Source organism: Cygnus olor, chromosome 1 (genome assembly GCF_009769625.2).
Source record: "Cygnus olor isolate bCygOlo1 chromosome 1, bCygOlo1.pri.v2, whole genome shotgun sequence".
Lineage (NCBI taxonomy): Eukaryota > Metazoa > Chordata > Aves > Anseriformes > Anatidae > Cygnus > Cygnus olor.
The window spans coordinates 76,679,909-76,706,647 of NC_049169.1; the positions used below are offsets into that span (position 1 = coordinate 76,679,909).

The following is a 26,739-nucleotide window of genomic DNA, read 5'->3' on the forward strand; positions in this document are numbered from 1 at the left end:
CTGCTGTTTATTGTGGGTCTAAATGACTTCAGGAAGATGATTTTCATTTATCTCTAAAATTCAAATGCCCACTGCATAAGACTTTATATGGTTCCACAGTATATTTTACCACTGAATCAAGACACTTCCATGTGCTGTAAAAAAATATTTTAAATGATGTAAGCTTACAATAAGATAAACAGCATAAGGAAAAATAAAGACCATTTTGTTTTCAGTAAATCTTTTTTAACCCTGATAAGGTTTCCTCAGTGTAACACTTTTTTTTTCTCTACATTTTCTGAGCTCTGGTTTAAAGATCATTTCAGTTTGGGAGGGGAAAATGGGGGACATATATGAAGCAAGAGTTCATTTGGAACAACCATAATAGAACTATCAGCATAGGCCATGATTAATATAGACGATTATGCAGACAAAGGTATGATCTACAGTTTGTATAAGCTCCTGAGGGGACTATCACATTCTCTAGGTTTACTAAGCTTGAAAAATTTCTTCTACCTTCACTGGGCACAGAAGAATTGTCATTTAAACTACTTTCAAGGTGAACTAATATTAGGCTTCCCAACAGTGTAACTCAAGTAACATTTAAGATTCTCCTAATCACAACACACTGTCCTTAACACAAAGCTTGCCAAGCCTACGGGAGAAACTCTTGAATGGATGAAGAGACCCTGATACAGTGAGAGCAACACATTCAGTTCCTGTACTCTCCATGCTGCTTCGTCTTTCCTTGAGGTAATACTCCAAGGGAAAAGGGAGATTTGATGTTTTGCCTATCCCTTTCAGCCTCTTCATCCTCATCATATCTTTCATCCTCATCTTCATCTTCGCCTTCACTGTGGTGAGGGCTGGAATGCTGAGAGACAGAAGGTGATGGTGGCACTGATGAAGGTCTAGGGTACCTGAAACCTTCCGTCTGGCAGAGAGAGAAGCAAGTTGTACATGTTATCACAGTGTTCCTCAGTTGGTTGTGTACAGCAATTAAAGGCAGTCAGCACTTCAAGGCAAACCATTGGTGATGGCATGTAACCTAGACCACTCCAAAATTAAACTCCCTTAAATACAGGTCCTCTCAGTCCTTCTCTGATAGGAAGTATTTGCCTGTGGCAGTGATCTTTAGCTTGTATCATAAACAATGCGCTTCCTTTCCAGCATTGTTTCTTTGACTTATTGAGCATTAAAACCCTCAAGGCTACATGAAATCCTCCTAAACTCTCTAGTCAGAATGTTCTGACTGAAATTCAGAATTAGTCTGAAGTTTTGAACAATTTTCTAGTTATATGTCAATTTCTGCAAAACCAGAGCCAAAGAAGGAGTCTTGGCCTGAGCCTTCCAACCTAGGTGATTCTGTGATTCCTTTCTACTTATTATTTGAAAACTTGAGTTGCTCTGGGGGTGTTTGGACTGAATTTGAGCAGCATCCCTTCTAAAATTGGTGCTAACATGCACTACACAAGAACTGATTGAAAGCATGCCTTTAAATTGGACCCCTTGCAGTTCCAGCCACAGCCTCCTCCTCACATACCCTGTTTAGATGAATGCAGTGTTTTGCCTCGTTTTCCCTTGGTATCTTTTCCCAGCTTCCCTTTTATTATTGGATTTGTGCAGAACATCTCCATGGAGTTTACCAGGAGCAAAATTAGAAGCTGACGCTTTTCTAAGGAATTCCAAGGAGCAGTTCTTCAGCTGGTCTAAAGTGGCATAGTCCCATCCAGATCACTCTAAGTCACTGGAAGAACTGTCCCTGTATTGCACATGGTATCCTTACTGTTTGCATTTGATATCATTACAACTTGTGATTGGAGCTTGGGTCTACATCTTAAGATTTTAACTGTGAGCTAATTTATCTGCAGGTAGAACAAAACTTGCTGACTGACTCTCTCTCTCTCAAACACGCACACATTCTCTTTCTTTCTCCCTGTAAAGCAGCCAAAATGCAGATGAACTCATCTCCAAAAGCAGACTCTACCTTTGGTGGAGCACTTGGTTCCATCTCAAATTTATCAGGGAATGTTCTGCTGAGGGCCAAGTGTCTGGCATGCATGTAATACTGCAACATAAAAGAGAAACCTTTACAAGTCAAGGAGGACGGTGGATTTACACAGAAAAAAAGGAATGTAACATGAATATCTTCTCAAAGGTGATGCTTAACAAAGCCTGAACCTGTGTTTAGCTAAAGAGAATCCAAATGGCTTTGCTACCTGTAACAAACACATCACTGTGAAGTAATGAGCTCCAAAGTAGAGCTGAAGCTGGAACAGAAGCTGAATAAGGTTCTTTTAAGTCTAAGGTGTACCAAGTTGGAAAACAGCACTCATCTCAGTTGGTGTAGTTTGGTGTAGAGTGACAGGCATTCTTTATCCCTCAAGACAGAACTGCGTCTTTTTAAAACCAGGAAATTTTACATCTCTAAATATGTATGTGTATATACTTAAGCTTTGGGCTCATTCTTGCATACAGAGCACGTGTAACAGTTACAAAGAAGAAACATTTATGAATTTCTGAGGCTTGGCATATAAGAATTTGGTAAAAACATTTGATGGATCCATTATATTCACCAGTCTCCATCACCTGTATTAAAAAAATAGCTTGTGTCAGTCTTATATTGTGTCAGGAGTAATATAAACAGAAAGGATCTCACACAGATACCAAAGCAGAGCAAGGTCCAAAATCGTTACAAAACTGATATATATGGATCCTTCCACTCCTTTGCTCCTGTGGACTTAATATTGCTTTACTATTTCTTAGTAGGTGGTACTGTGGTGTTTTCTATGTCAAATCAAAAACACTGTTTTGCCTTTAAGGTACAGATTTAGTTTAGGAGTTCTGACGATCCACAAGGCCCAGCAGCCTTTCAGGAAGAATGGATAGAATCAGAGGACCATTAAGGTTGGAAAAGACCTCCTAGATCACCTGGTCCAATCATCACCCTACCACCAATGTCACCCACTAAACCATGTCCCTAAGCACCAGGTCCAACTTTTCCTTGAACATCCCCAGGGATGGTGATGCCACCACTTCTCTGGGCAACCCGTTCCAATGCCTGACTACTCTTTCTGTGAAGAAATAGGATCCTTGAAAAGAGTCCAGATGACTTTGGAGCACAAATCTTACTCAGTTAGTGTAGGGTGCTGTTTTTCTCAGAGGCACAAGCTTTTTGCATTGACTAGCATGAGGGGTACAAAAAACTCAGTGAGATTGGCTTCTGCTCTAACCTATTCAGTTAAGTCAAGTCCCTCCATACCACTGGACAATGGAAGCATTACAATGAAAGGTAAAGACGGGCTTTGTCTTTAGCACCTTTGATGGGTGCCTTTCGGAACAGGGGTGCCTCCTTGCAGAGTAGCATGATGCTGAAGACAGACACTGTGTCTGGAGTTTTTAATACCTCTATTAATAGTTTTACACACCCTGCCTAGGTATCTCCAGTCCAACAGATCTGAAAGCCTCTCAGTTCGGTTTCTTTGGATGATCCTCTGGCGACGGGACTGCTGACAAAATCCATACAGGAACTGAGTCAGCTGGTTGCATGATTCATCAGGTGAGCGGAACCTCCTGTCAACTATGTAGATCCCTAAAAAACACATAAAAGGAGATGAGTTGAATTGAAACTGACCTCTTACATTTCCATTCTACCTTCTGTCACATAGACTTAAAAACATTACGTGTTAGATGTCCTTTTTAATGTTGGGAGGCAGTTGGTTATAACTGGAACATTTGCTACTATTTTGATGGCATTCAAAGATGTAGAGAAATATGTATTTTTTTACTTCAATTTTCTTTACCTTTCAAGTTGAAATACAGCAGATTACTCAAAACTTAGGGGCTTTCTTGTTGTTGTTTTTCTTGTGTAAATATATCCAAAAGGATTCAAGATTTTCTCGAAAAAGACATACCACTTCTATCTCCCATCATTTTTAAAATACTGGCTGCTTAAAAAATATCTAATGCTTTCCAAGTTTGCACTAGAATTTATAAATGTGGATGGTCAGAATCAGTCTGTAGGACATGGGCTGTGTTTTCAGTACAAATACAGGTGTCTTGAACAGAGACAAGCTAACTCACACACATTAATCAATGTACAACTCTGGCTGAGAGAGGGCAGAGGTAAACTTTGCCTCTGTGTAGTTTGCCAAGATCAATACATTATTCTTGTCCCCAGGGTGTTGAAAAGAAAAGAAGGACAGACTTCAGTTATCTCAATAGATAAGACAGACACACAACTACCTTAACTGAACTGCTTGGTGTTCCCTAGGAATGTATAAGTTACACCAATGCCCACACCCATGTTTTTGCAGAGAAGAGCAAGTGATCCATGCTCTCTGTATATATATATAAAATATATAATATTATATTAATATAATTAATATAATATTATGTTATATATATATAATAATGTCCTGCTGGAGCTCCTGCCTGGCCCTGCCCTGTCCAGTCTATGGGAGCAGCCTTGGGCTCTGTGTGGCTCATGGTGACCTAAGCCCCATGTCTGGCCAGTCTCTGTGTGGGATTGCACACTTGACGAAACAGTGCTGGGAATGGGGGAGACCACAGGCCACAGACAGAAGACACATGGGGAGTGAGGAGCAGGACAACACACCCCTTCCCTGGGGACGTGCCACCCTCGATAGGCAAAGTCAAAGGCCAGCACCCATCCAGGTAGAGCAAAGGTAAGAAATACAAGTGCAAATAGCAATGGCCCATCTGGTCAACCACATTCCCCAGATTTGCCACAGCTCACGTGCCATGGTTGGGCATAACAACGTGAGAAAAAGGCAATAGTAAATCTATCCAGGGAAATATAAAATATTACAAACGTTATGATGGATGGCATGAAAGCTCTACAGAGGGCTTGAGGCCACATGGCAAATGGCAATACAACACCAGCTGGCATTACACTACATATCTGTGCCAAAGGAGGTGTTAGTAATCTCATGAATGCCAGTGGTTGTCTTTACGTAGACTGAGGGAAAAGCAAAGAAACAGATGTAATGAAAACCAAAAGGCACGCTCATGCTTTTCATAAACTGGAAACACATTCTACAGGTGGGGTGTGATATAAACAACATGTCCATGGAGATCCACCAGCTGTAGCTGGGATCTGCATGTGCATGCATGTGATCTGACACAGCCTGGCCAGCAGCAGAGACCCTGCAGGTGGCTACTAGGGCATGGGGGGTGGGGGGGTGGGGGTGGGGAGGAAGGCAATGGGAAGCCTTGATGGGAAGATGGGAACCCAGTCTGGTTGGTCCCAATAACTTAAGAGAGCATGTGGGAACATAGGAATTGCTGCAGGGCTGTTGGACCGAGGGCTTCAAGGCTGGGAGACAGCGCTGGCTGTCCACACCACTAATTGTGGGACAGGTTCTGCTGCTGTTTGAGGGGTCCGGGCAAGAAGTGGGAGGGCAGAGGGTCCGAGCCGCTCCTTGAGAGATCCTGGCGGGGGTGCTGGGTGGAGAGAGGGTCCAAGCTGCTTATTAAAGGATCCTAGCAGGGTGCTGGGGTGCTGGGTGGCCGGGAGGGGGAGGTTCCGTGCTGCTACCTGAGGGATCTGGGCAGAGAGGGTTTGAGCCACTTCTAGAGGGATCTGGGCAGGGGCGGTGGGAGGACAGAGGAGCCAGGCCGCTACTTGACAGATCCAGCAAGGGTGCTGGGTGAGCAGAGGGGCAGGAAGAGTGGCTGTGCTGCTACCTGAGGGGTCTGGGTAGGGCTGCTGCGTGGAGAGAGGGTCTGTGACGCTAATTAAGGGACCCCAGCAGGGGTACTAGGTGGAAAGAGGGGTCTACAGCTAATTAAGGGATCCCAGCTGGGGTGCTGGGCAGAAAGAAGGCCTGTACCACCACTTGACAGACCTGGACTGGGGAGGTGGGAGGGCGGAGGGTCTGTGCCGTTATTTAAGGAGTCACAGCAGGAGTGCTGGTTGGAAAGAGGGGCTCTGTGCCTCTTACAGGATCTGGGCAGGGGTGGTGGGAGGGAAGAGGGGCTCTGCAGCTACTTGAGGCATCAGGGCAGGGGAGGTGGAAGGACAGAGGGTCTGAGCTGCTACTTGGCAGATCCCAGCAGGGTACTGGTTGGGCAGAGGAGTGGAAATGGTGACTGTGCTGCTACCTGAGGGGTCTGGGTGGAGAGAAGGCCTCGACCACTAAGTAAGATACCACGGCAAGGGTACTGGGTAGAGAGGGAGGCTCTGTCTCTACTTGTGGGATCCAGGCAGGGGTGGTGGAAGGACAGGTGGCCTCTGCCACTACGTGTGGGATCTGGGAGATTGGTGGACAGAGGGCTCAAGCCACTTATTAAGGGATCCCAGCAGGGTACTGGGTGGAAGGGGGCTGTGCGCTGGGTGGGTAGAGGATCCAAGCCACAGCTTGAGGGATCCAGGAAGGGTGCTGGGTGGAAAGAGGGTCCGTGCCGCCGCCTGAAGGATCTGGGGAGGGGTGGTAGGTGGACAGGGCTTGAGCTACTTCCAGAAGGGTCTGGAATTAAAGGATCGTGGTGGGGTGGTGGGCGCAAAGAGGTGCTCTGTCACTTGCTACCTGTGGGATTGGGAGAGGGGAGGTGGGAGGACAGAGGGTCCGAGCTGCTACTTGAGGGATCTGGGCAGGGGTGCTGGGTGGACAGAGGGGCTCTGCCGCTAACTAAAGGCTGCTGGCAGGGGTGGTGGGTGGAAAGAGGGTCCAAGCCCCTACTTGTGGGATCTCAGAAGGGGAGGCAGGAGGACAGAGGGTCTGTGCTGCTAATGAAGGAATTATAGCAGGGGTGCTGGGCAGAAAGAGGGACTCAGCCACTACTCAGGTGATCAGGACAGTGGAGACGGGAGGACAGAGGGACCAAGCCACTACTTAAGCAATGCTGGTAGTGGTGTGGATGGAGAGAAGGGCTGTTCTGCTACCTGAGGGATCTGGGCTGGGGTGGTAGGGGACCCACGGACTCTCACTAGCTGAGGGACCCTGGCTGGGGTGATGGGTACACATAGGGTCTACACTATAGACCCTCTCTGGGTGGGGAGAGGAGCTCTGTCACTGCTTGAGGGATCTGGGCAGGGGAGATGGGAGGGCAGAGTCCGTGCTGCTAATTAAGGGATCCCAGCAGGGTGAGGTTCTGACACTACTTGAAGGATCCCAGCAACAATGGTGGGTGGCGATGGGCTCAGGGCAGCTACTTGAGGGAGGCGGTCGGGGTGCTGGGAGGAAGGGGAGCGGGTGTGTGTCTGTCTCTCTGTGGCTGGGGTGCTTGGTGGAGACAGGGGCTCTACTGCTAATTAAAGGATCTGATAAGGGGGTGGTGGGAAGACAGAGGGGCTCTACTGCTACTGGAAGGATCACGGCATAGCTGCTGGGTGGACTGAGAGTCTGTGCTGCTTATTAAGGGATCCCAGAACGGGTACTGGGTGGAAAGAGGGGCTCTGTGGGATTTTAGCAGGGGTGGTGTGTGGAGAGAGGGTCCAAGCCACTACTTGACGCACTAATTAGAAGATCCCAGCAGCAATGCTGGGCAGATAGAGGCCCCTGTGCACCCCTGTGCTCTTGCCAGTGGCAGGCAAGGCAGCGTGTGTTGCAGGGTATTTGCCCCCAGACTCTGCTGGCAGGCCTGGCAGGGGGGACCAGAGAGAAACCCCCTGGCCCTGGCCCAGGGCAGCATATTGGGTTTACGTGGCAAGGTTTTGGTAGTGGGGGGCTGCAGGGGTGGCCTCTGTGAAAAGAGTCCAGCAGCTGCCCCATGTTAGATAAGGGCCAGTTTCAGCTGGCTCCAAAGGGACTTGCTGCTGGCCAGAGCCGAGCCAATAAGTGGTGTTATTTGTGCCTCTGTGAGAGCAGATTTAAGAAACAGGTGGGGTTGTGCCAAAAACTGCAGTGCAACAGCAGCTGGGAGAGAGAGGAGTGAGAAGCAGCCCTGCATCCCCCAAGGTCAGTGCAGATGGAAGGCAGGAGGTGCTCCAGGCACGGAGCAGAAGTTCCCTGCGGCCTGTGGAGAGGCCCCTGGTGGAGCAGGCTGTCCCCCTGCAGCCCATGGGTCCCACATGGAGCAGATCTCCACACTGCAGCCCATGGAGGAGCCCCTGGTGGAGCAGGTGGATGTGGCCTGGAGGAGGCTGCGGCCTATGGAGAGCCCCCGCAGGAGCAGGCCCCAGGCCGGAGCTGCAGCCTGTGGAGAGGAGCCCATGCAGGAGCAGGGGGTCTTGGGGGAGCTGCCGCCTGTTGGGGATCTGTGCTGGAGCAGTTTGCTCCTGATGGATGACCCCGTGGTACAGACCGATGTTGGAGCAGTTCTTGAAGAACTGCTTGCGTGGGAAGCCCACACAGGATCAGTTTGGGAAGGACTGTATCCAACAGAGTGACCGTGAAGGAGCGGCAGAGATGAAGCATCAGGGACTGACCGCAGCCCCCAAGTCCCCTGCGCCACTTTGGGGGGAGGAGGTGGAAGAGAGTGGATGGGGGGAAGGTGTTTGTAGCTTGTTTTCTAAAAAACAGCATTACCTCAAGAATTTCCAATTATGGAAAGTGTGCTTCAAGGGTCAAATAAGACTATATTAATGCTTAATTCAAGACCTGGTTAGATGAGGCCTTGAGCAACCTCATCTAGTGGGTGGCATCCCTGCCTATGGCAGGGGGGGTTGGAACTAGCTGATCTTTGATGTCCCTTCCAACTCAAGCCATTCTGTGATTCTATGAAGTGCTAGGAGACTCTATGCTTCTATGATTCTAACTGATTTTTGGTGCTCTGAATGTATTCCCCCAGTGAACTGCATTGCAATAGTGAAAGCATGAAAATGAGAAGCTGAAGCACTGTTGCTGTACTTTTTGATTTCCTAATGCAGATTTTTGATTTCCTAATACTATTTTGATATGGTGTTAAAAAAAAAATAAAATTACCATAAGCAGCTGGGTCAGCAACATGTTCCTGCATAAAACAGCCGAATCCAGAAAGGTTTGTGGTCACACTGGGAATGCCCATCACAGTACATTCAGCTGCCAAAAGAAACAGACAAAAAGTGTTTCAGGGCAGTATGTTTTGAATGATTTTACCCTGAGAGAAAAAAAAGAAAAAGAAACAGGCTGGCAGAGGTCCCATAAAACTAGAGCTGCTCTGAAAATGACAAGGGAAAACTATTATGCTTTGTTGTGGATTTAGAGGAAAAGAAAAAAAGAAGAAAAAAAAATGGAATTTTAAAGAGAAAATTTTGCACTGTGAAATTAGCCTCATGTTTCCCAGCAGCTAAATTGAAAACTTTCTGGGAGTCCATGTTGAAACAGAGAATCCCAACATATGGTCTAGACTGTTTGTTTGGAGTTAAAATTGAAGCCTGTTATACACAAATATTCATTAGGTGTTCATGACTATTTGGAAAATTGAATCACTTAGTTGCATGAGCAGGTTAAACTTTGTATTTTGATATTCATTGTTTGTAAACTGGTCCCTATAGCAACAACAAAGAAAGCATCATTAATTTAGGATTGCTTTCAAAGTAGATGTGGAACCAGTATCATAATATTATAAAATGTACACATCTTTTGTAGTTATTTCTGTCATTGCTGTGAGCAAGAATAACTGTTTACTCAGGTTTAAAGAGTTTTTTGCTGATGAAATTAAGCCTATCCTATGGTAGCAGGCAGATAAAATAAAATACTCTAGTCTTTGAAATGCTGAAAGCCATCTACACACCATTCATTCATATGACAACAAAGCTGGTGTCTATAAAACAGAGCTACAAATCCACCTAAAAACCACCACTTTTTGTTTCTCGGAGAATTAAGTGGGTGTATCAACAAAGAGAATAATTTTTGCAATAAAAGAAATAGAAGCTATTCTTTTAACTAGCATAAATCACAGCTTTCCTCAAAACTGTTAACAGACTAACTTTTCTGGCTGGGTTACTTCAAAGTTACCTGGTTGTCACATTTTCTTTATACTTTAGCTGAGACTTGAACAGGAAGAGAAACTGCCGGAATGCAAGACCATTGTCTTAGCTGGAATTAGGTAGGTCTCTTACTTGGAGAGAAATAGCTCTGGAGAATGATCAACTTTGCAAAAATTTTTATTCTGATTCATTGGCTTGCAGCAAATGCACTTCAGAGAAGCATCTAAACTTTTAGATGTGTATCGAGATTACAGAAGATATTTTGGAGGACATAAAAGACACCTAGTATCTGATCTTCAAAAGTATTCAAGTTTACAGTTTGCACTGATTTCATTAGATGTTAAGTGCCTTTTGTAAATTTTGGATTTTTAACTTTCTTTTTTTTTAATGTCAGAAACTACAAGCTTTCTGTATCTTTAGAAACTTCCCTTTAAATCTGTGATATTCACCATCACTTTATGTGTTTGTGGTAAATATCTTAGATATGGTGTTACATATGTCCATCAGACTTAATTGCTATCTTGAATTAAATCCACTGAAGTATGTCTGCTGGTAGCAACGGAGTTGTTGCTTTAAGTTTTTCAATATGCATATTCCTCTAAATCTTCTTTTAAAATACCTGAATCAAGTTAAAAATTAAGTTTAATTTTTTTTCTAAAGCCACAGAAAATCAAAAGATTACATGTTAGTATGGGAAAGGGTCCAGCGCAGGGACAAATTTGAGTAGTTGTCAGTCAGTAGATGCCATTTTATACCACCTGGCCCCCAAATTTTGCCAGCAGTAAGACCTTTGCACTGCAGAGGAAACAGAGTCAAAAGAGTTTTTTCAGCACTCCAGAAGAAACTGGCTGTAAAGCTACTCTGCATCAACAGAATGTGTATTCATCTTTGATACTAGTTAAATGTACAGATTGCCTACCTGGAGTGTAACCCCAGGGTTCATAGTATGATGGAAACACACCCAGGTGACAGCCTCTAACAAACTCCTCATAGTCCAAGGGCAGCAATGGGCTGGTTGAAGAAAGAAACTCTGGATGTAGGATCACCTGGATATTCAAAACTTACATTAGAGGTGAAAGGAAACTACCAATACATTTTAATTATCAATATACTTAAGCAGTTTCTTCACTCTGGTCTTTTGCTAAATACTTGGACAACACCTCCTTTGCCCATCCTGTTACCTAATTCAATTCCCACTCTAAAATACATTATCTCGTAATGAACCCACATGCGTGGCTCTTGTCCTGGAAATAATACTGATAATGAACGGTATTTTCTGGACAAGTCTTTGGCTTTATCCTTCCTGATCAAAAAAGACCATGCACATGGTGAATTATGGCTAAGGCTGTGACGTTTAGCAATTCTAAATTGGTTCTCTTGGTTGGCTGTTCCAAGATACAGACAGAGTACAGGGATGTCTTGTTCTAGAGGAGGCCTCATGAGGACACAGCACTCCTGAGCTTCCAACTGAAATATAGGAATGGTCATGGTATTCAGAGGGTCTTTTAAGAACTGAAAGAATTTTGAAACCAGGCATATTATAACCCGATCATCACAATCCTGTGCCTGGGCTAACTGATCTTGCTGAAAGACAAAGCTTATTAGTTTAGGTTAACGTCCCTCTAACAGGACCCAAGCTAATTTATTTGCATGACTCTGTTCAGCTTGGTGTTACTGCCCCATATTCCACTGACAGGTAAAGAACCTTGTGTAGGCTGTCCAGTCAGCTCTGGTACAAAGAAGTATGAAGGAAGGGTTTAACCTCTGGGCCTTTATTCCCCAAATTAGCATACTTCAACCATTATTCCACGTCAGGGATATGCCTTTATCTATTCTTAATAACATAGTCATGCTACTCACTTGCATAAATCAACACGAGTGTATTCAACCTGTAAATGGCCTGTAAACTTCTCATATGCAAGCTTATTTGATCCCACTGATTCAAGTAAGATTTTCCATTGGCATCACTGTTTTTTTCACATGACAATTGTGCGGACATGTCATACATGTCTCAAGATGACTTTCTCTTTCAAGTTTAGAGAACTTTTATCGATACATTCAGCTCATTTAGTATACATTCTGTTCAAGTAGTAGGTAATTTTGCAGTGGTAATGCCAGTTTTGTACAACCTTTCCAGTCAAGTTTGCTGAGAAGCAGGAGGAGGTATCTGCAGTGTTATACATAATCTGCTTTCTAATGACTCCAAGCTGTTAGTTCTGAGTAATTTTTTAATACATTTATACACAGTGCCTCCTTCTACCCTACATTTGTTACATCTTGTATATTACTATCATATTACATTCTCAGAGCTCATTGGAGACACGTGCTTAGTAGATATAAAGTTAAGCTATGAAGAAGCATACTAGGAAGTTGAGGAAAATGGTTATGCAGTTATCCTCATGAGTTTAACAGCCAGCATACTGGGAACAAGAGATATATCATTGTCAGAGATAAAATGCACCTGACTACCAAAAGAATGTTTGGAAGAGGAAAAAATTGCAAGAAGAGATAGCCATAGTTAACGGAGAAAATGCCACAGACTGCCAGACCAAAAAAACTTTGACAGACCTGTGGAAGTTGGAGCTGATCATTTCCGTGGTCTGGCAAAACATATGTGGAAGTATAGGAAAGAATTTATTTACATAAGTTTAGCTTCAGCAATTGAATTAAACATGAGCACAGCATGAATAGGAAATATTTCTGGTCAGGATCAGAATCCTGGTTAGCTTTTACAGCAAATGCTGAATGTCAGGGCGCTGTTCTTAATACAAGAACCAATACTCAGAAATGGCTGTGCTGAAACTCTAGACCTCCAGTTTTGAGCAAATTAATCTGTTACAGAGTTTAACATCCAGGTGCAAATAACCTATGGTACTTTCTGGATGTCAGGGGTAGATTCAGTAGTTCCTTGTTCAGCACAGGATGCAGCAGTGAAAACAGTCAAATCCCTAGCATTAGATTTCTGATTTGAAATTAACTTAATTAAACAGCAACTGAGGATATCTGTAAAGTAACTAGTTATTCCTGGAAAGGGAGGAAGAGGGAGAAGTACTCTAGTAGTATATCATTGCCCCTCTATCAAGAATTTGACTGTGCTTCCCATGCTAATGATCCAGACTGACTGTTTAAAAAAAAAACAAACAATTTTGTATCTAAAATGGAAATGACAGAACGTACCTTTACTCTGTCTGTCCGGTTATTGAAAAGGCCAATGCGTCGAATGGTATTGAGGATTGGATCATTGCCATCATCAATCATGTTGTGGGTGGTCACTGGAGGCAGACAATGTCGCTAAAAAGAGAAAAGGCAATATATGAGGGGCAAAACTGCCAGCAACGCATCCTGCTATCATTATCTAAGGTTAGTGGAAGACACTGGGAGATTTTACCATTGATGTGGATAGGTTTTTACCCTTTCATTTTAAGATAAGAAAGTTGCAATCATATAATGTACTCTCCTGTATAAACCAGGCTACAAACGAGACCATAAAAGCTGTCAGAGCTTCACTTACCTCAAAATTAATGTATTTGTACTGACTTTCAGAAAGGCCTACCATTTAGTTTTAATTGGTTTTAGTGGTAGACGGTTGACTTTACTCATCTCTGCTTAAGAGATTGATTTTACATATTTTATAAAATTGGAAGAATCCATGCTTCAGGAACAATGCAAAGACTTTGCACTTTATACAGAACAGAAGGATTAGGAAACTTGCATGTGACTGGGGGAAGATATATGGATTTACCAAAATAATTATTTTGGGTTGTACTGTCATTAAAAACAATCACAGAAGACCTTTAAATGTTACCAGTGGGAAGAATATTTGCTGAATACTTCTTCAAAGTATGCATATGACTATGTGTCACATACAATCCTTGTACGTAGTCATGCTTACCATCCACAACAGATGTTTGTGTAAACAGTATGTTTTCTGACCTGAGTTGAAAAGATGGCTCTTTTCATAATGGTTATATCATCCCGGTCAAGAATCTTGTTCAAGTCTGGAATTTCTCCTCTGCAGAGGCAACACAGAGCCTACTTTACCAAATGACTTACTATCAGTCTTTCTGACAACTAGAATTATGAGCTTACATTAAAGTTGCATTAAAAAAATGAAGAAACAGCAAATGAGGTCTGTTCTGAAGTTTGCTGATGTCAACATGAATCTTTCCTTAGTTTTCATGGCCCTGCTATATTTCCTACATTTTATTCTATCATACACTTGCTGTCCTTCCAATTAGCTTCCCAAAAAGCTAGAATTATTATTATTTTTTCTGTTTTTCAGTCACACCTTATTTTTGCTGAAGCTCCAGTCCTCCCAGCTGTGCTGTGGGTCATTCACTTCCAGCTCACCTAATCTGTCTTTTGAAAGGGTATGAACAATCCACTAATCCATACTTGTCTCTGGTGATTTTTTAAGCCGAGGTAGATTGTTTCTGTCAGTGAGTAAGCCTCAGTGCTACTTAAACATCCCCATGTCTCTTAAGACTCCACAGTAGGATGCTAGTATGTTTATTTTTTTTCTCTGTAATTTGCCTGTCATACAAGTATCCTGTTTACAGCATAGAACATCCCATATCCTTCACCTGTGTACTTTCTGCGGACCCCAAAATTTCTTACACAAAGAGTAGAAGCACAAGTACATCACAGGTAAACCAGCTGAATATGTGGGTTTGCAAGGCAGAGCAAAATAACCTACACACTCACTTTAGCAAGGCATTGTAGAGTTTCTTTCCAAACTTTTCTTTCACAGATTGTGCAGTGTCCCTAGGAAAATAAATACATTTATGTATAAACACGAGATCCAGGACAAAGAAAAAAAGAGATTCCTGCTGCTGGAAATTAAATTGTGCTTTTGTGTATACTGATGGAACCAAGAATGCAGAAACAGACAGAAGTCTCATTCTCAAAGGTCTTTTACCTGACCGACAGCCATACTGACAGATTTCAGTGCAACTGAGGATATGATCTGCCTCCAATGATGGACAAACTGCTAAAGCCTGAAGCAGAACTCAACAGTGATTACTTCCAACACTTTGATCAGTAGACCACACTTTATCTCAGCTATGAAAAAGAGAGCATTTACATGACTCTTAAGTAAAGAAACATAATAATTGACATCGGACACTAATCAAGACTCAGAGGTTCCCAACTTAACATGACTTTATGAAAGATGTAAGATATAAGAGGTAAATAAATAAGGATTTTAAAGCAAGCTTTTTCCTTCCCTTTCAGACCTGTTTCTTAACTTAAAGACTTTTCAAAATAAGAGTTCGACTAACAAGTAGTTTGACAAAAAATAGTTTGCAAACAAACACACAAAAAACTTCCTGAAAAGCTCGGGCTATGTTTTAAGCCAATAATAATACCCAGACGTGTTATATTTTAGTTGAGAAAGAACACCAGCAAACAGCTATTCTAAATATAAAGAGCCATTTATATTATCCTATCCCTAGATGAAATAACTTGAAAGTACAGATGAAAGTGCTGTTTAAAATATAGCGCACATGCTCCATTTGACTAAAATGCTCTCTTTCATGGGACTTTTCCTTCTTTCCTACTTTCTAAGAATTAGATTTTGGGCTAAGTCAAAACTTGTGAAGTGAAATCCTAAACTTCACCAAGCTGAAAGTTGACATACTAATTTTTAGTTGCTCTCTCCCAGCTCACAAAGATGCAGTAGTGGATGAGTTAATTGTGGATGAGTCATAAAGCAGCTAAATGTCAAAACAAATTGATCCAAATCTCAGTAAGCTAGTCCCCTCATAACCGTGTTTTCTTTGACTCATGCCATGAGCAATCTCCAAAACTTAACTCAGATAGGATATGCTGCTGTTTCATAAAGAGAGGAAAAAAGGGATTTATATATTCCAGATCAGCCATCAACTATTCCTCAATAACTGCCAATGTCTTCTAGTATTTAAGTTCTGTGACAACCTTAAAATTAACAAAAATTATTATTAACACTGATATCAGGTGGTTTTATCCACCAACTCCAGATGCTGACCATGACAATTCTTCATGTGAGGACACAAAGACTCTTTTGCTTTTCACAGAGCACAGTGGGAAAAATAGCTGGAAACAGCATTTTTTTGCATGATTTCACATCTTTAAAGTTACCTTTAGTGTTACCATTGTACCTGCATTACTGAGTACCAGAGAAACAACCATGTAGTAGAGATACAACAGGGAAAAACTTTTTCATATTTTATTTAAATAAACTTTACTAATATATCATATATTATTTATTTAATATATACCTGTTGCATTGTATTCAAACATTACATACTTTATATCAGAAACACAGTAGAAGCAAAAATGGCTTGTTGCAAGCATGGCTGTTTCTCATTGTGCTTACATTATTTTCCTGCAGTTGACTCAGAGCCAGATCCTGGCCCTATGACAGCAGTGACTTCACTTGAATTCACTTCAGGATTCAACAGTATTTCCATCTGAATAGCCAGTTCCTGCATATAGAGGTCTCATTAAAAACTCTGGCTGTGTTACCTCACTTCAGCCATCTACAGTTAAAACCAGTTGTGTAGATCCTCCACATATCAATCAATGGTGACAATCAATTTCAAAGGATGATTCCCTTCATTCATCTTAGACTCTTCCTGAGGTGGTATAGGATGAATCATGATCTGGAGAGAACCACCACTCTCTACTAGCAGTGAAGGCAGCTCAGATGTATTGCTTTTAGGAAGCCACATCTACAAATCTCCATGTCGTTTAGATTTCTATAACTTTATAGAACTGGCATCAGAAAGAGGCGTCTCATCACAGTGAGACGCAGGCATAAAACCAGAAGCTAGGTCTTGTGGGGTTTAGTTCCATACCTTAAGGATCAGCTTCCTTAATTCTGCAGTAGTTTAACTGCTCTAGCCACCTGATAAGGTGCCCATGTTCACTTGCCTGCTTAGATCTGTAAATACGCAGAGTGAAATGACATTTTTCACTTTTTTGTTTAATTTTTGTTTGTTTTAATTTTTTCAAAATGCATGAAGGATAATATAAATATAATATTTAATATAATTCTTTATAAATTTGACCCTGAAAGTTTCAGTCTGAAAGTACCTCACAACGTGTCCCCTCCTGTGCAGAATCACATAGCCACTAAAGGGAGGTGAGTTTAGAGCTGCATGTTGAGTTCTGCCCCTGAGTTGCTTTTTTGTTTGAAGTTGTAAAATGAAAAACTGTTAAACTGAGGACTGTGACAGTTTTTGCTTTGTAATTGCAAGTTTCACCACTTGGGTCTAGCCATCACTTACTGTAAGCTACATAGAAAATTACACACAATTGATATCAACTGTTATTTTTCTGCTGGATTAGACAGAACACTTTCCATATTTCTTAATAAGAGAGCAGATGTAATTAGGTAGGGTTTTTTCACCACTTATGGCAGAGAAGCTCACTCCAGTAAATTAGCAAGCAGTCCTTACTTTGTGGCAGCTCAATGGCAAGTCCAAAGGAAGAAACAGAACAAATCCAGAAGACTAGGTTTTCTAGAGCATTTGACTTTGTCACTACAAACCAGGTACTGGTTGCTACCTTGTTAAAAAGCATGACGAGAAAACTTCACTAAAAATAACCTAGAACAAAAAATATGTAATTTACCCTTATTTATCATTCCCATCTCTTTCATCCCCACAAATACATTCTAGTTACTCACAATCCTCAATTTTAGCAGAGCAAAAAGAAAGCATTATTCTTCATCAGAAACATTTGCATATCTCCTTAATTAACCACATAAGACCTTCAGTGACAATGGTAATTACCAGAGCTGCTTCCGGACTGCTTGTCCTTTCAGGGTTTCCACATTGAAATTGTTTGTCTTTGCTGGCATAATGAAGAACACAACAACCGTAACATCACTCTTGTGTACCTGCATGGACATGAGACAGAGAGAAAAAGAGAATCTCACCACAGGGTATCATTGCCCACTTTAACACTAAGGATTAGTCACAGCAAAACTAAACACACTTTGATTAGGAAGGATTGATCAGGAAGGCTCTGATCTTATTACTCTCCCTTCAGCTGTGAAGTTTTTGTCCAGTCACAGGTATAGCTGAAAACAGATACAGGTAAACAGATGTCAATTGCCAAGTTCCAATTTGGGCAATATGGATCTCCCTGACTTCTTATGGCTTAGGGACCACGGCTTAGGATGTGAAAATAAACAGCAAAAGTTAAAAATTCTACACAGATTTTCTCATGTGACATAAATTTGGTTGGCTCAAAGGGGTGAGAAATTAGTTTACTAGCTGGGGTATGGCCAGCCACAGGGCAAGGGATTCCCTACAGACAGCAGAACTATCTTCCATAGTAATACTGCCTCAGATGAGTGTTCTGAAAGAGATGTTATCAGCAACCACTGTGTACCTGAACTCCTAGCACAAAATCTGCTAGATGCACAAAGAACTGCTAGTAACTTCTTGATCATCTCTCACATCCACCTCACTCAAAAGGCAAAAACTACATGACAAAAAAAACTGACACTTTGGTTATAGGGAAACTCCTCACAGGGAGCAGAATGAGGTTTACTCATGTCAGCAACTCTTTAAAGAAAGCTAAGAGTAAACTGTTCAGAGCTGTAAAAACTAAATTATTTTTAATTGCCCCCCCCTAAACTTTAGACACACAAACATGCTCTTAGCACACCTTCTCTCAGACTGAAGTATGGGAAAATGTGCAGTACAAAATAATAAGATTAATCTATCATTTTAAGATTCCTCCCTTCCCTTTCTTCAGGGCAGGTCCAAAATCCATTATGCTATTATCTCAGTGTATATTAACAATCTGCCATAACATACATACTTTATCTTTGACATAACAGTCAAGTATTTTAGTAGTAAAGGAAAATGACTTTATACTGTAAAATAATTCCATCCAATGCTATGTATTTTTGAGGTTCATGCACACTGCTGGAGACTTGTTCAAGAAGCACTATAATTCTCAGACTCACAAGTAGTACAGGTTATTCTGCTGTTCCCAGCCAAATCACCTCTCCTGAATTAATGACAGAGCAAGTGTTCTTTGGAACAGTAACACAATAAAGCCATGTTCAGCTAATGGGAGAAGCAAGCCCCGGTACACTTCTAGAGTACTCTGGAAAACTAACCTCAGTTTCTGTTGATTTTCCATCAACCTAGCTGCTTGTTATTTGTTTCGCATCAGTCATCAGATAAAATAATAGAATGCTGCAATAATTGCTTAAGCAATTCTTTCCTTCTTACCATGCAAGACCTTCTATGTTATCAGCATTTATAGTTCATAGCTGTGTAAATGCCATTAAAAAGTAGCTATTTTTGCACAGCATTGCCAAACAACAAAACACAGGTATTTGGCAAAGTTGTGGAAGAAATCCTGAAGTTATATGAGGTAATCTGTTGTGTGAGTGAGTGGATTTCCAGGAAGCCCACAGACTCTAATGACATTCTAATAGAAGGCGGCAGTAGAACAAGTGTACTTAGGGCCTTGAACACCAGTATTTTGTCAGCCCTGCTGACAATACTGTACCAAGGTTTTTATTCAGATTTTCCACATCATTTAAGTGATAAAGCACAAAAGAGAGACTGGGACAACAGACAACTGAACCTATTCTTGTGAGATGACTGAAAACTGATCAGCCTTTTTTTTTTTATTTTTTATTTATTTATTTATTTATTTTTAATATAGTCCTTGTGACACATCTGGAGATGTTTTCAGTGACCTCAGTTGCAGAAGGTACATACTCTGCTCTTTGATCATGACAAGGTCTAGGTCTCTTCTCCATTAAAGTACTCCATAAAGAAATTAAGAAACATTGCATTCATTTTTATCTGAGAAAACAGAAGCATTGAGCAGTGACTGGCCTCCCCATGCTCACTCATCAGGACACTGTTGTACTTGGAATTTTAATGCAAGATTCCCATCCAATATGATAATAATAGTCAAAAAAAAATCACGGTCAGGTTCTAATCAATTATGTGATTGCAATAAAAAAATATTTTTAAGTTGCATCATTACAGAATGATTTTGTATTTGCCTTCTCATAAGTACACCTTCAGAGCAAATTCTTTAAGCATATTTTTAGTATTTTTCTTTAATAAACAAGGGTCGTAACCACAAATTAACTTCTTGAACTATGTAATTAATTATTTTTAAGCAACCTGAGAGTGTTGTATGTTCTGATGATTCAGGGAGAAAGCTTTATGAAAACTTTGAATATCCCGTAATTATTTTCCTGTAAACCAGAGCATTTCATGGAAATTCTTGCATGTCACTTCCATAGTAAGGTAAGGTTGAGTGTAAGATCTACTTTTTCTACATTTCCAGAAGCTTTCTTACCCTCAGCAAAAAGTTTAATCTTGATAAGGCTTCTAGAAACATATCAGCTCCTTTGTTGGAAAATTCATATCTCCCAGCAATGAAGAAAAATAATGTCTTTTCAAGACTGAAGTCAAGGTGGCTGAAACCAAGCAAACAAACAGACAAGCACAAAGTGTTTTTCAAGATGTAATCATACAAGACACACAACAGCTTTCTATTCTGGAGGAATTTATTATCTCAAGAAAATAATGACAAAGAGGCTTTTCTTTAAATTACGGTGACTATCTTAATCTGATAAACTCTATCTTGGGTAAATAATTGAAAAAACAAACAAACAAAAAAGACCTTCTGCCTGATTCCATAAGATGTTAAACAGGGCTAAAGCTGGTGTCTGAAATTTCTTCAGCTTCTGATTGAGAAATCCCAGACAGATATTTGACTAAGTTGGTCAAAACCAACCTCCATTATGTAGTATTTTTATTCTACCTGTTTTTTATTTGTTTGTTTGTTTTTTTATATTGGTGGTGGGTTTTTTGTTGTTGTTGTTTTGTTTTAAATAGTGTTGGACAATCATTGCTAAATTTTGAAAAGTAAAAGCTTACCCATAGAAATGACCTCGAATGAACTCTTGGATCCTAGCCTTGTACATGGAATGCAAATTCTGAAACTCATGCATTGCTGAAAATTTCTTAATGTTCAAGCCATTTGGGGTGACAACATCTGGAAAAGCAGAGAAAAGGCAGAGGTAGACATCTTCAGAGTCAGAGAAATCTTTAAGGAAAGAACCAGCATGTCTTTCAGTGTCAGCATGTGAACAGTTAACAGTCTTATTACTCATAGCTAGAGAACAGCACTGCCTAACACAATGCTTTCCACCAGTTTTCTCCTCAGAGCTATTGCATGTGGTATTCCACTGTCTACAGCATTGAAATGGCTTTGTATCATTTTGACCTGTACTCAACATTAGCATAGACCCTGCTGGATAGAAAGGTCCCTTTTGCCCTATGAGGACTGAAATTATGCCTCCATTTGGTCATTTTTTGTTCAATACATCCTTTACCTCTTTAATCTTGACATCACTGTTGCCTGCTTTATTACTATACATTGAAAGCTCTTGAAAGCAGAAATTGTGCCATACTATGCACTTGTTCACTGCATGGCAAAACAGTCTGTTCTATCCAGACTTCTGAGGATTTACCAGAAAAGAGAGTATCAGAAACCTTTCTGAAGGGACCACCTTTCAATAAGTTGTTGGATTTCTCCTTCAAATAGCCACAGAATATTATGTTTTACACTTTTATGGCGGCTCTTCTCAAAGATACCAAAGCATCTTGCAGTTAAAATTTGCTTATTTACAGTACCTTCTAAGTTAGAGTTATGGATAGGTGCAGCTTATTCCAGCCAACACTGAAATTCAGTCACCCTTCACCTTTCTGGCACAGCACACCAGCTATTTAAAGGCTTGCCCTAAATCTAGTTAAAGTAAATGGAAAGAATGTCATTTTCTTGCCTTTGAGTTCATTTATTAAAACTGTGTATGGAAAAGAAAGTGGGGCCAGTACCTTCACAGTAACACAGCTGACTTCAGTAGACTGACACTAGATTATACCAGAGATTCTTCAAATTCAAAGAATCTTCAAAGAAGGAAGAAACTAATTATTAGACAATGCACCAGTGTTGATTTCATACTTGTTCTTCTGGCAAATGTCATCAGGTGTCTAGTAACCACAATCATCAGCTGTAGTCATTGTCAAAGCTTTATGTATCATCCAAATGACCTTCAGTAAAATACTATTCCCAACCACTTCTTCATGCAAAAAAAAAAAACAGCATCTCCTTTGATCTCAGTGCATATAGTTAACTGTCCCCATTCACATCAAGGTTACTGTTAGGAGCACTGTCTCTTGCTTGCCACTTAATACAGGGCTTAAAGTTATTGCCATTGTGGTCTTTCAGTCAATGATGTCTGACATTCATTTTTTTTCTGTTCCTTCCCCTCAAAAGCAGAGGTTTGCATGCCTATAGCATTAGGCATCTGACCTAATACAAACTGTCTTTTATTTCTGGGGACACTCAAGATGACATCTTTAAAACATCCAAGGCTCCTTTGGCTGAATACATAGAATCACAAAATCATTTAGGTTGGAAAATACCTCTAAGATCATCTAGTCCAACCTTTAACCTAGTACTGACAAGTCCACCACTAAACCATGTTACTAAGTTCTACATCTACACATTTCTTGAAGACCTCCAGGAATGGGGACTCAACCACTTCCCTGGGCAGTCTATTACAATGCAGCACAACCCTTTTGGTAAAGAAATTTCTCTTAATATCCAACTTAATACTTCCCTGGCGCAACTTGAAGCCATTCCCTCTAGTCCTATCACTGGCTATATGTGAGAAGAGGCTGACCCCCAGCTCCCCACACCTTCCTTCCAGGTAGTTGTAGAGAGCAATAAGGTCTCCCCTGAGCCTCCTCTTCCCCAGACTAAACAACCCCAGTTCCCTCAGCCACTCCTCACAGGACTTGTGCTCCAGGCCCTTCGTCAGCTTTGTAGCCCTTCTCTGGACACGTTCCAGGGCCTTGATGTCTTTTTTGTACTGAGGGGCCCAACACTGAACACAGTACTCAAGGTACAGCCTCACCAGAGCATAGCACAGGGGGACGATCGCCTCCCTGGTCCTGCTGGCTACGCTATTCCTGATACAAGCCAGGATGCCATTGGCCTTCTTTGCCAGCTGGGCACACTGCTGGCTCATGTTCAACTGGCTATCAAACAATAACCCCAGGTCCCTTTTCTTATCAAGATCATTTAAAATAAGTTCAATCAGTTCTCCATATGCTGTCCAGTATACTTGCCTGACCTTTTTCAGGCAAATGTCATGGCCATTTTTAAAGACTTCCTTGAAATTTACTGTCTACTTTAGCAGTATTTGTATTTCCCTTCCAAGTAAATGATCTCTGATAACTCTTTACCTTATGAAGTGTTTTGGGACTCTTTATGTTAAATGGCAGTAGATAAAAATACAACCTTTATTAGTAACCATGAAACACCAAAAATTTTGATGGATTTCTCTTGAAATAGCACATTTCAAACTGAAGACCAGCATTTACCAGAAATTTTTGCTTGTTAAACTCAGGAGATTGATTCTCAGTGACAAGAAAGGAGAGTTTTGGTGACACTAACAAGAAATCTTGAGTCCTTCTTGCTTTCTGCTGCCCATAACCAGAGAACTACAGTGGATCTACTCTGACCAAAGCCCTGTGTGGCCTGATATGAGCATTTCATCAAAAGAGCTGAAACACCCTCCATCTCTCCTTGTGTTTACCAAGTGTATCTTCTCCTTCCTCTGAACTACTTCTTATTCAGCATGGGAGAACTGGCTCATGCAGGACTTAGCTTTGATACTCTAACTACTTTCAAGCTCTTCCCAATAAAATAAGAATCCTTGATGGGGGTATTTCTGGCCAGTTTCCAACCACTGTCTGGTATTTATTAATCAGTGAGTTTTGGACATTCTCACCCAACAGCAGCAGCCTGTATATCACCCACTCCAATGTTCTTTGATTCAAATGCAGCTCCATTTACCCTTTCATCAGGAATGGGGCTTGATCTGTCTCTTAAGCCTTTGCGGTACAAAATAAGCATGGTTTCTCAAAGCATTAATTTCACTATTTCTGCTCAACATACAATAATATTTTGAATATGTGTGAAGAAATGTACCCTTGCCCTAGTGAAAAAGTGATGAAAGAGGGTTTTGTTCCTGTTTTAAGTGTGGGGTTCTTTTGTTTTCTTTATTATATTAAAGATATTTTTGTTTTAAAATCATCCCAAGTAGGTGAAATCAGAATGATTTGACTTCTGTATTCACAGGAAAGAAACTGGCATTGATTTAAGTAATAACAGTACAGTATGATGTTTTCTTTTGATAAATTGCAGAGTTTCAGGGTTGACTCACTTTTTCAGAATTTGCTCCTGCGGCTTTGATCAAATATATGCAGCTTCAAAGTCTAGATCTAGATCTTAATTAATACCTAAATATCTTGGAATTTTGATTCAAAGTCTTCTCTACTGGTAACAAAAAATATGTTTCATAACTGAACGTAAATATTAGAAATCCCACAATATCAGTTTTCAAATCATGGCAATATAACTTACGATCACGGACAGAATCTTGCATGATCAAAGAAAATAGGTTTAACATCAGACACTCAAGCTTTTGACAAACAATTTGATAAATTACTGATCAAATTTAGTACTCCTAAAACTGAAGCACTATGGCAGCATGTGAAATCAGTCTGATGTAAGCAGTCATTCTGCCAGGTTTAGACTACACACTTTATCTTATTATGCACACTTTATACACATGGCAAACTGCCCTTTGTCCTGATGCAAAAGCCTTCTATACAGTTTTAAAGGGGCTTTTCTATGTGATGACATTTGTAATGTAAATTACAATCCAATTTTAATATGAATGAGAAATATCAGACTGCTGTACTTATCACATTTCCTCAATTGTCTTTAGTTAACAACTTTGTTGTGAAGCTTACCTCTCAATAAATTCAAGTGCAAACAAAAGTTAACAATTTTGTGCCAATTCCGCACTCTCCTTTTAAAAGCTTGTTTTCTAAAGCAATCACGAAGTTGATTTTAAAAATTCTTTCACTATTCACGTTTCTTTGCAGAACTCAAGCTTAATGATCTACTGAGAGTTTGCTGACCTTTCTGAACAGCCAGCATCTATGTTGATTTCACAACTTCAGAAAGAATAAATAGTGTGAGAATAGACCCCTACACAGTTTATTTGTGGTCTAAGATTTTAAAGTAACTATGAAGTAATTATTCCCATCAGAACATATTTGCCACTTACAGTTGTCCCCTAGGATTTGTCGTACCAATTCCTACGGAATTTCTTAGTAGCTCTGTCAACATGAAGTATGATATTTGTCAACATTTTTTAACCGAAGCATTAAATATATTTACTTGTTTTCTTCAAAGTTTCAAAAATACACAAAAAAGCTCAGGCCTGTAAATCTCTGGGCATGGAATTCCCTTCAGCTTCACCTGAAGTTCTATCTGCAATGTGCAGATTTCCTCTCCCAAATTAAACTGAATTCAGGCTGATTTCAATCTCCTAAAATCCCTAAACATAAATGGTGATTTTTAACTAAAGCTATTGTCTGGAGAAGCCTCATGTCAATATAAAACAGCTTCAAAAGTCTGATTTTCAGAGGTCGAGTTCTCTGCACTTGAAAAGAAACAAGGCCTTTCAGAAAGATCCCAGGTTAGGTGACCAGACACAAATTACTTTTATGATGTGGCTGTCATGCTTAAAAAGGAAAATTCTTCTAATTTCATCATGCTATTGTCAGTTGGTCAGCAATGAGACAGAGGATCCAATGGATAACTTCACCTTTTATCCTAATGCATAAACTGTGGTGTGGCTTGAAGCATTGAAGTTAATAGAGATAGCAGTCTCAGACCTATAATTAGCACTGCAATTCACCTAAAATAAATCTATAAAGAGTAAGCAAACCAATCTTAAACCAAAACAAAAGTTCTTTGAGCATTGCTATACTTAAAATAATCAACTAAGATGTAAGCACACCTGCTAAATAGTCTCAAAACTGTTTTGCAGTTTTTCCCCTATGATGCATTCTTGTGGATGGAGTAATATGGCTTATCCTTCTAGAGCACTGTGCTGTTTTAAACGGTATTTCAATGACACACCAAGCTCGGATTATTACCTTCCTCAAACTCCATGCATGGAATACGGTAAGGTTTGAAGATAAATTCTGTATTTTATAAGACAAGTGCAAAGGGGAAAATTGGACAAAGTTTTGGGCATGCATTATCAACTATTTTTTTAAACTGTACTGATTGGTCTAATGGAAAATCACGGTTCGTGATTTGTCCAAAATCATTGGCCATGATTATCATGGTTAGGTTCTAAAATCATGATGGTTATAACCACACTGCTGTTTCTAGCTGTGAGAAATACAGGCAAATGAACTGCATTAATTTGTGATTTTTTTTTTTTGGCCTTCTCATCATTTGCAATATTAACTAGAGAAAAACAGTGTTAACACTGGAAAGTACAACACATCTAACACTGTTTCACACATGAAACCTTTTGCTATAGTTTTAAAAGAGCATATTGCTTTGTACTAGCAAAGCAACCAATCTCACACTCTGTAAAAGCTGGTGAAATGTATTACAAATATTCCACCTTCTGCTTTCATCAGTTAACCTCTGGTCAGCTGGAAGATAATGATAATATATGTCTACCTCAGTAGACAAAACTCCTGAATCTTAGCTATCCCTGCAAAGAAAACATATTATCCACAGAAGTAAACTAATGCTCCCCTGAAACAGTACAGAATGTAATTATTGAATGGTGCTGAACTCAATTTCTTCTACATTACATATGCTACTAGAATGTGTTTCAAGTGATATCATCTGCACATTTCTTTTGAAAACTGGTTATTCTCTGTAGTGTAGCCACACGTATGGACGTGTGTCTTGCACTTCATGTTTGTATGGCTGTCTATTATTTTCATTCAGTCTGAGAAAAT

General features: G+C 40.6%; 1 protein-coding gene across 1 annotated transcript in view; it reads right to left on the bottom strand.

The window, feature by feature from the left end:
- The window catches only part of GYS2 (glycogen synthase 2), a 41,049-nt gene continuing 14,310 nt past the window's right edge, over positions 1–26,739 (bottom strand). Inside the window, exons 6-16 of the mRNA XM_040561725.1 lie at positions 20,764–20,881; positions 20,180–20,300; positions 17,629–17,735; positions 14,558–14,617; positions 13,787–13,865; positions 13,031–13,144; positions 10,773–10,899; positions 8,868–8,963; positions 3,408–3,571; positions 1,967–2,047; positions 1–913 (exon numbers count right to left, since the gene is read on the bottom strand). Of these exons, the coding sequence (XP_040417659.1) occupies positions 692–913; positions 1,967–2,047; positions 3,408–3,571; positions 8,868–8,963; positions 10,773–10,899; positions 13,031–13,144; positions 13,787–13,865; positions 14,558–14,617; positions 17,629–17,735; positions 20,180–20,300; positions 20,764–20,881 (1,289 nt within the window). The 3' untranslated portion in view covers positions 1–691. The remainder of the gene's footprint in view (positions 914–1,966; positions 2,048–3,407; positions 3,572–8,867; positions 8,964–10,772; positions 10,900–13,030; positions 13,145–13,786; positions 13,866–14,557; positions 14,618–17,628; positions 17,736–20,179; positions 20,301–20,763; positions 20,882–26,739) is intronic.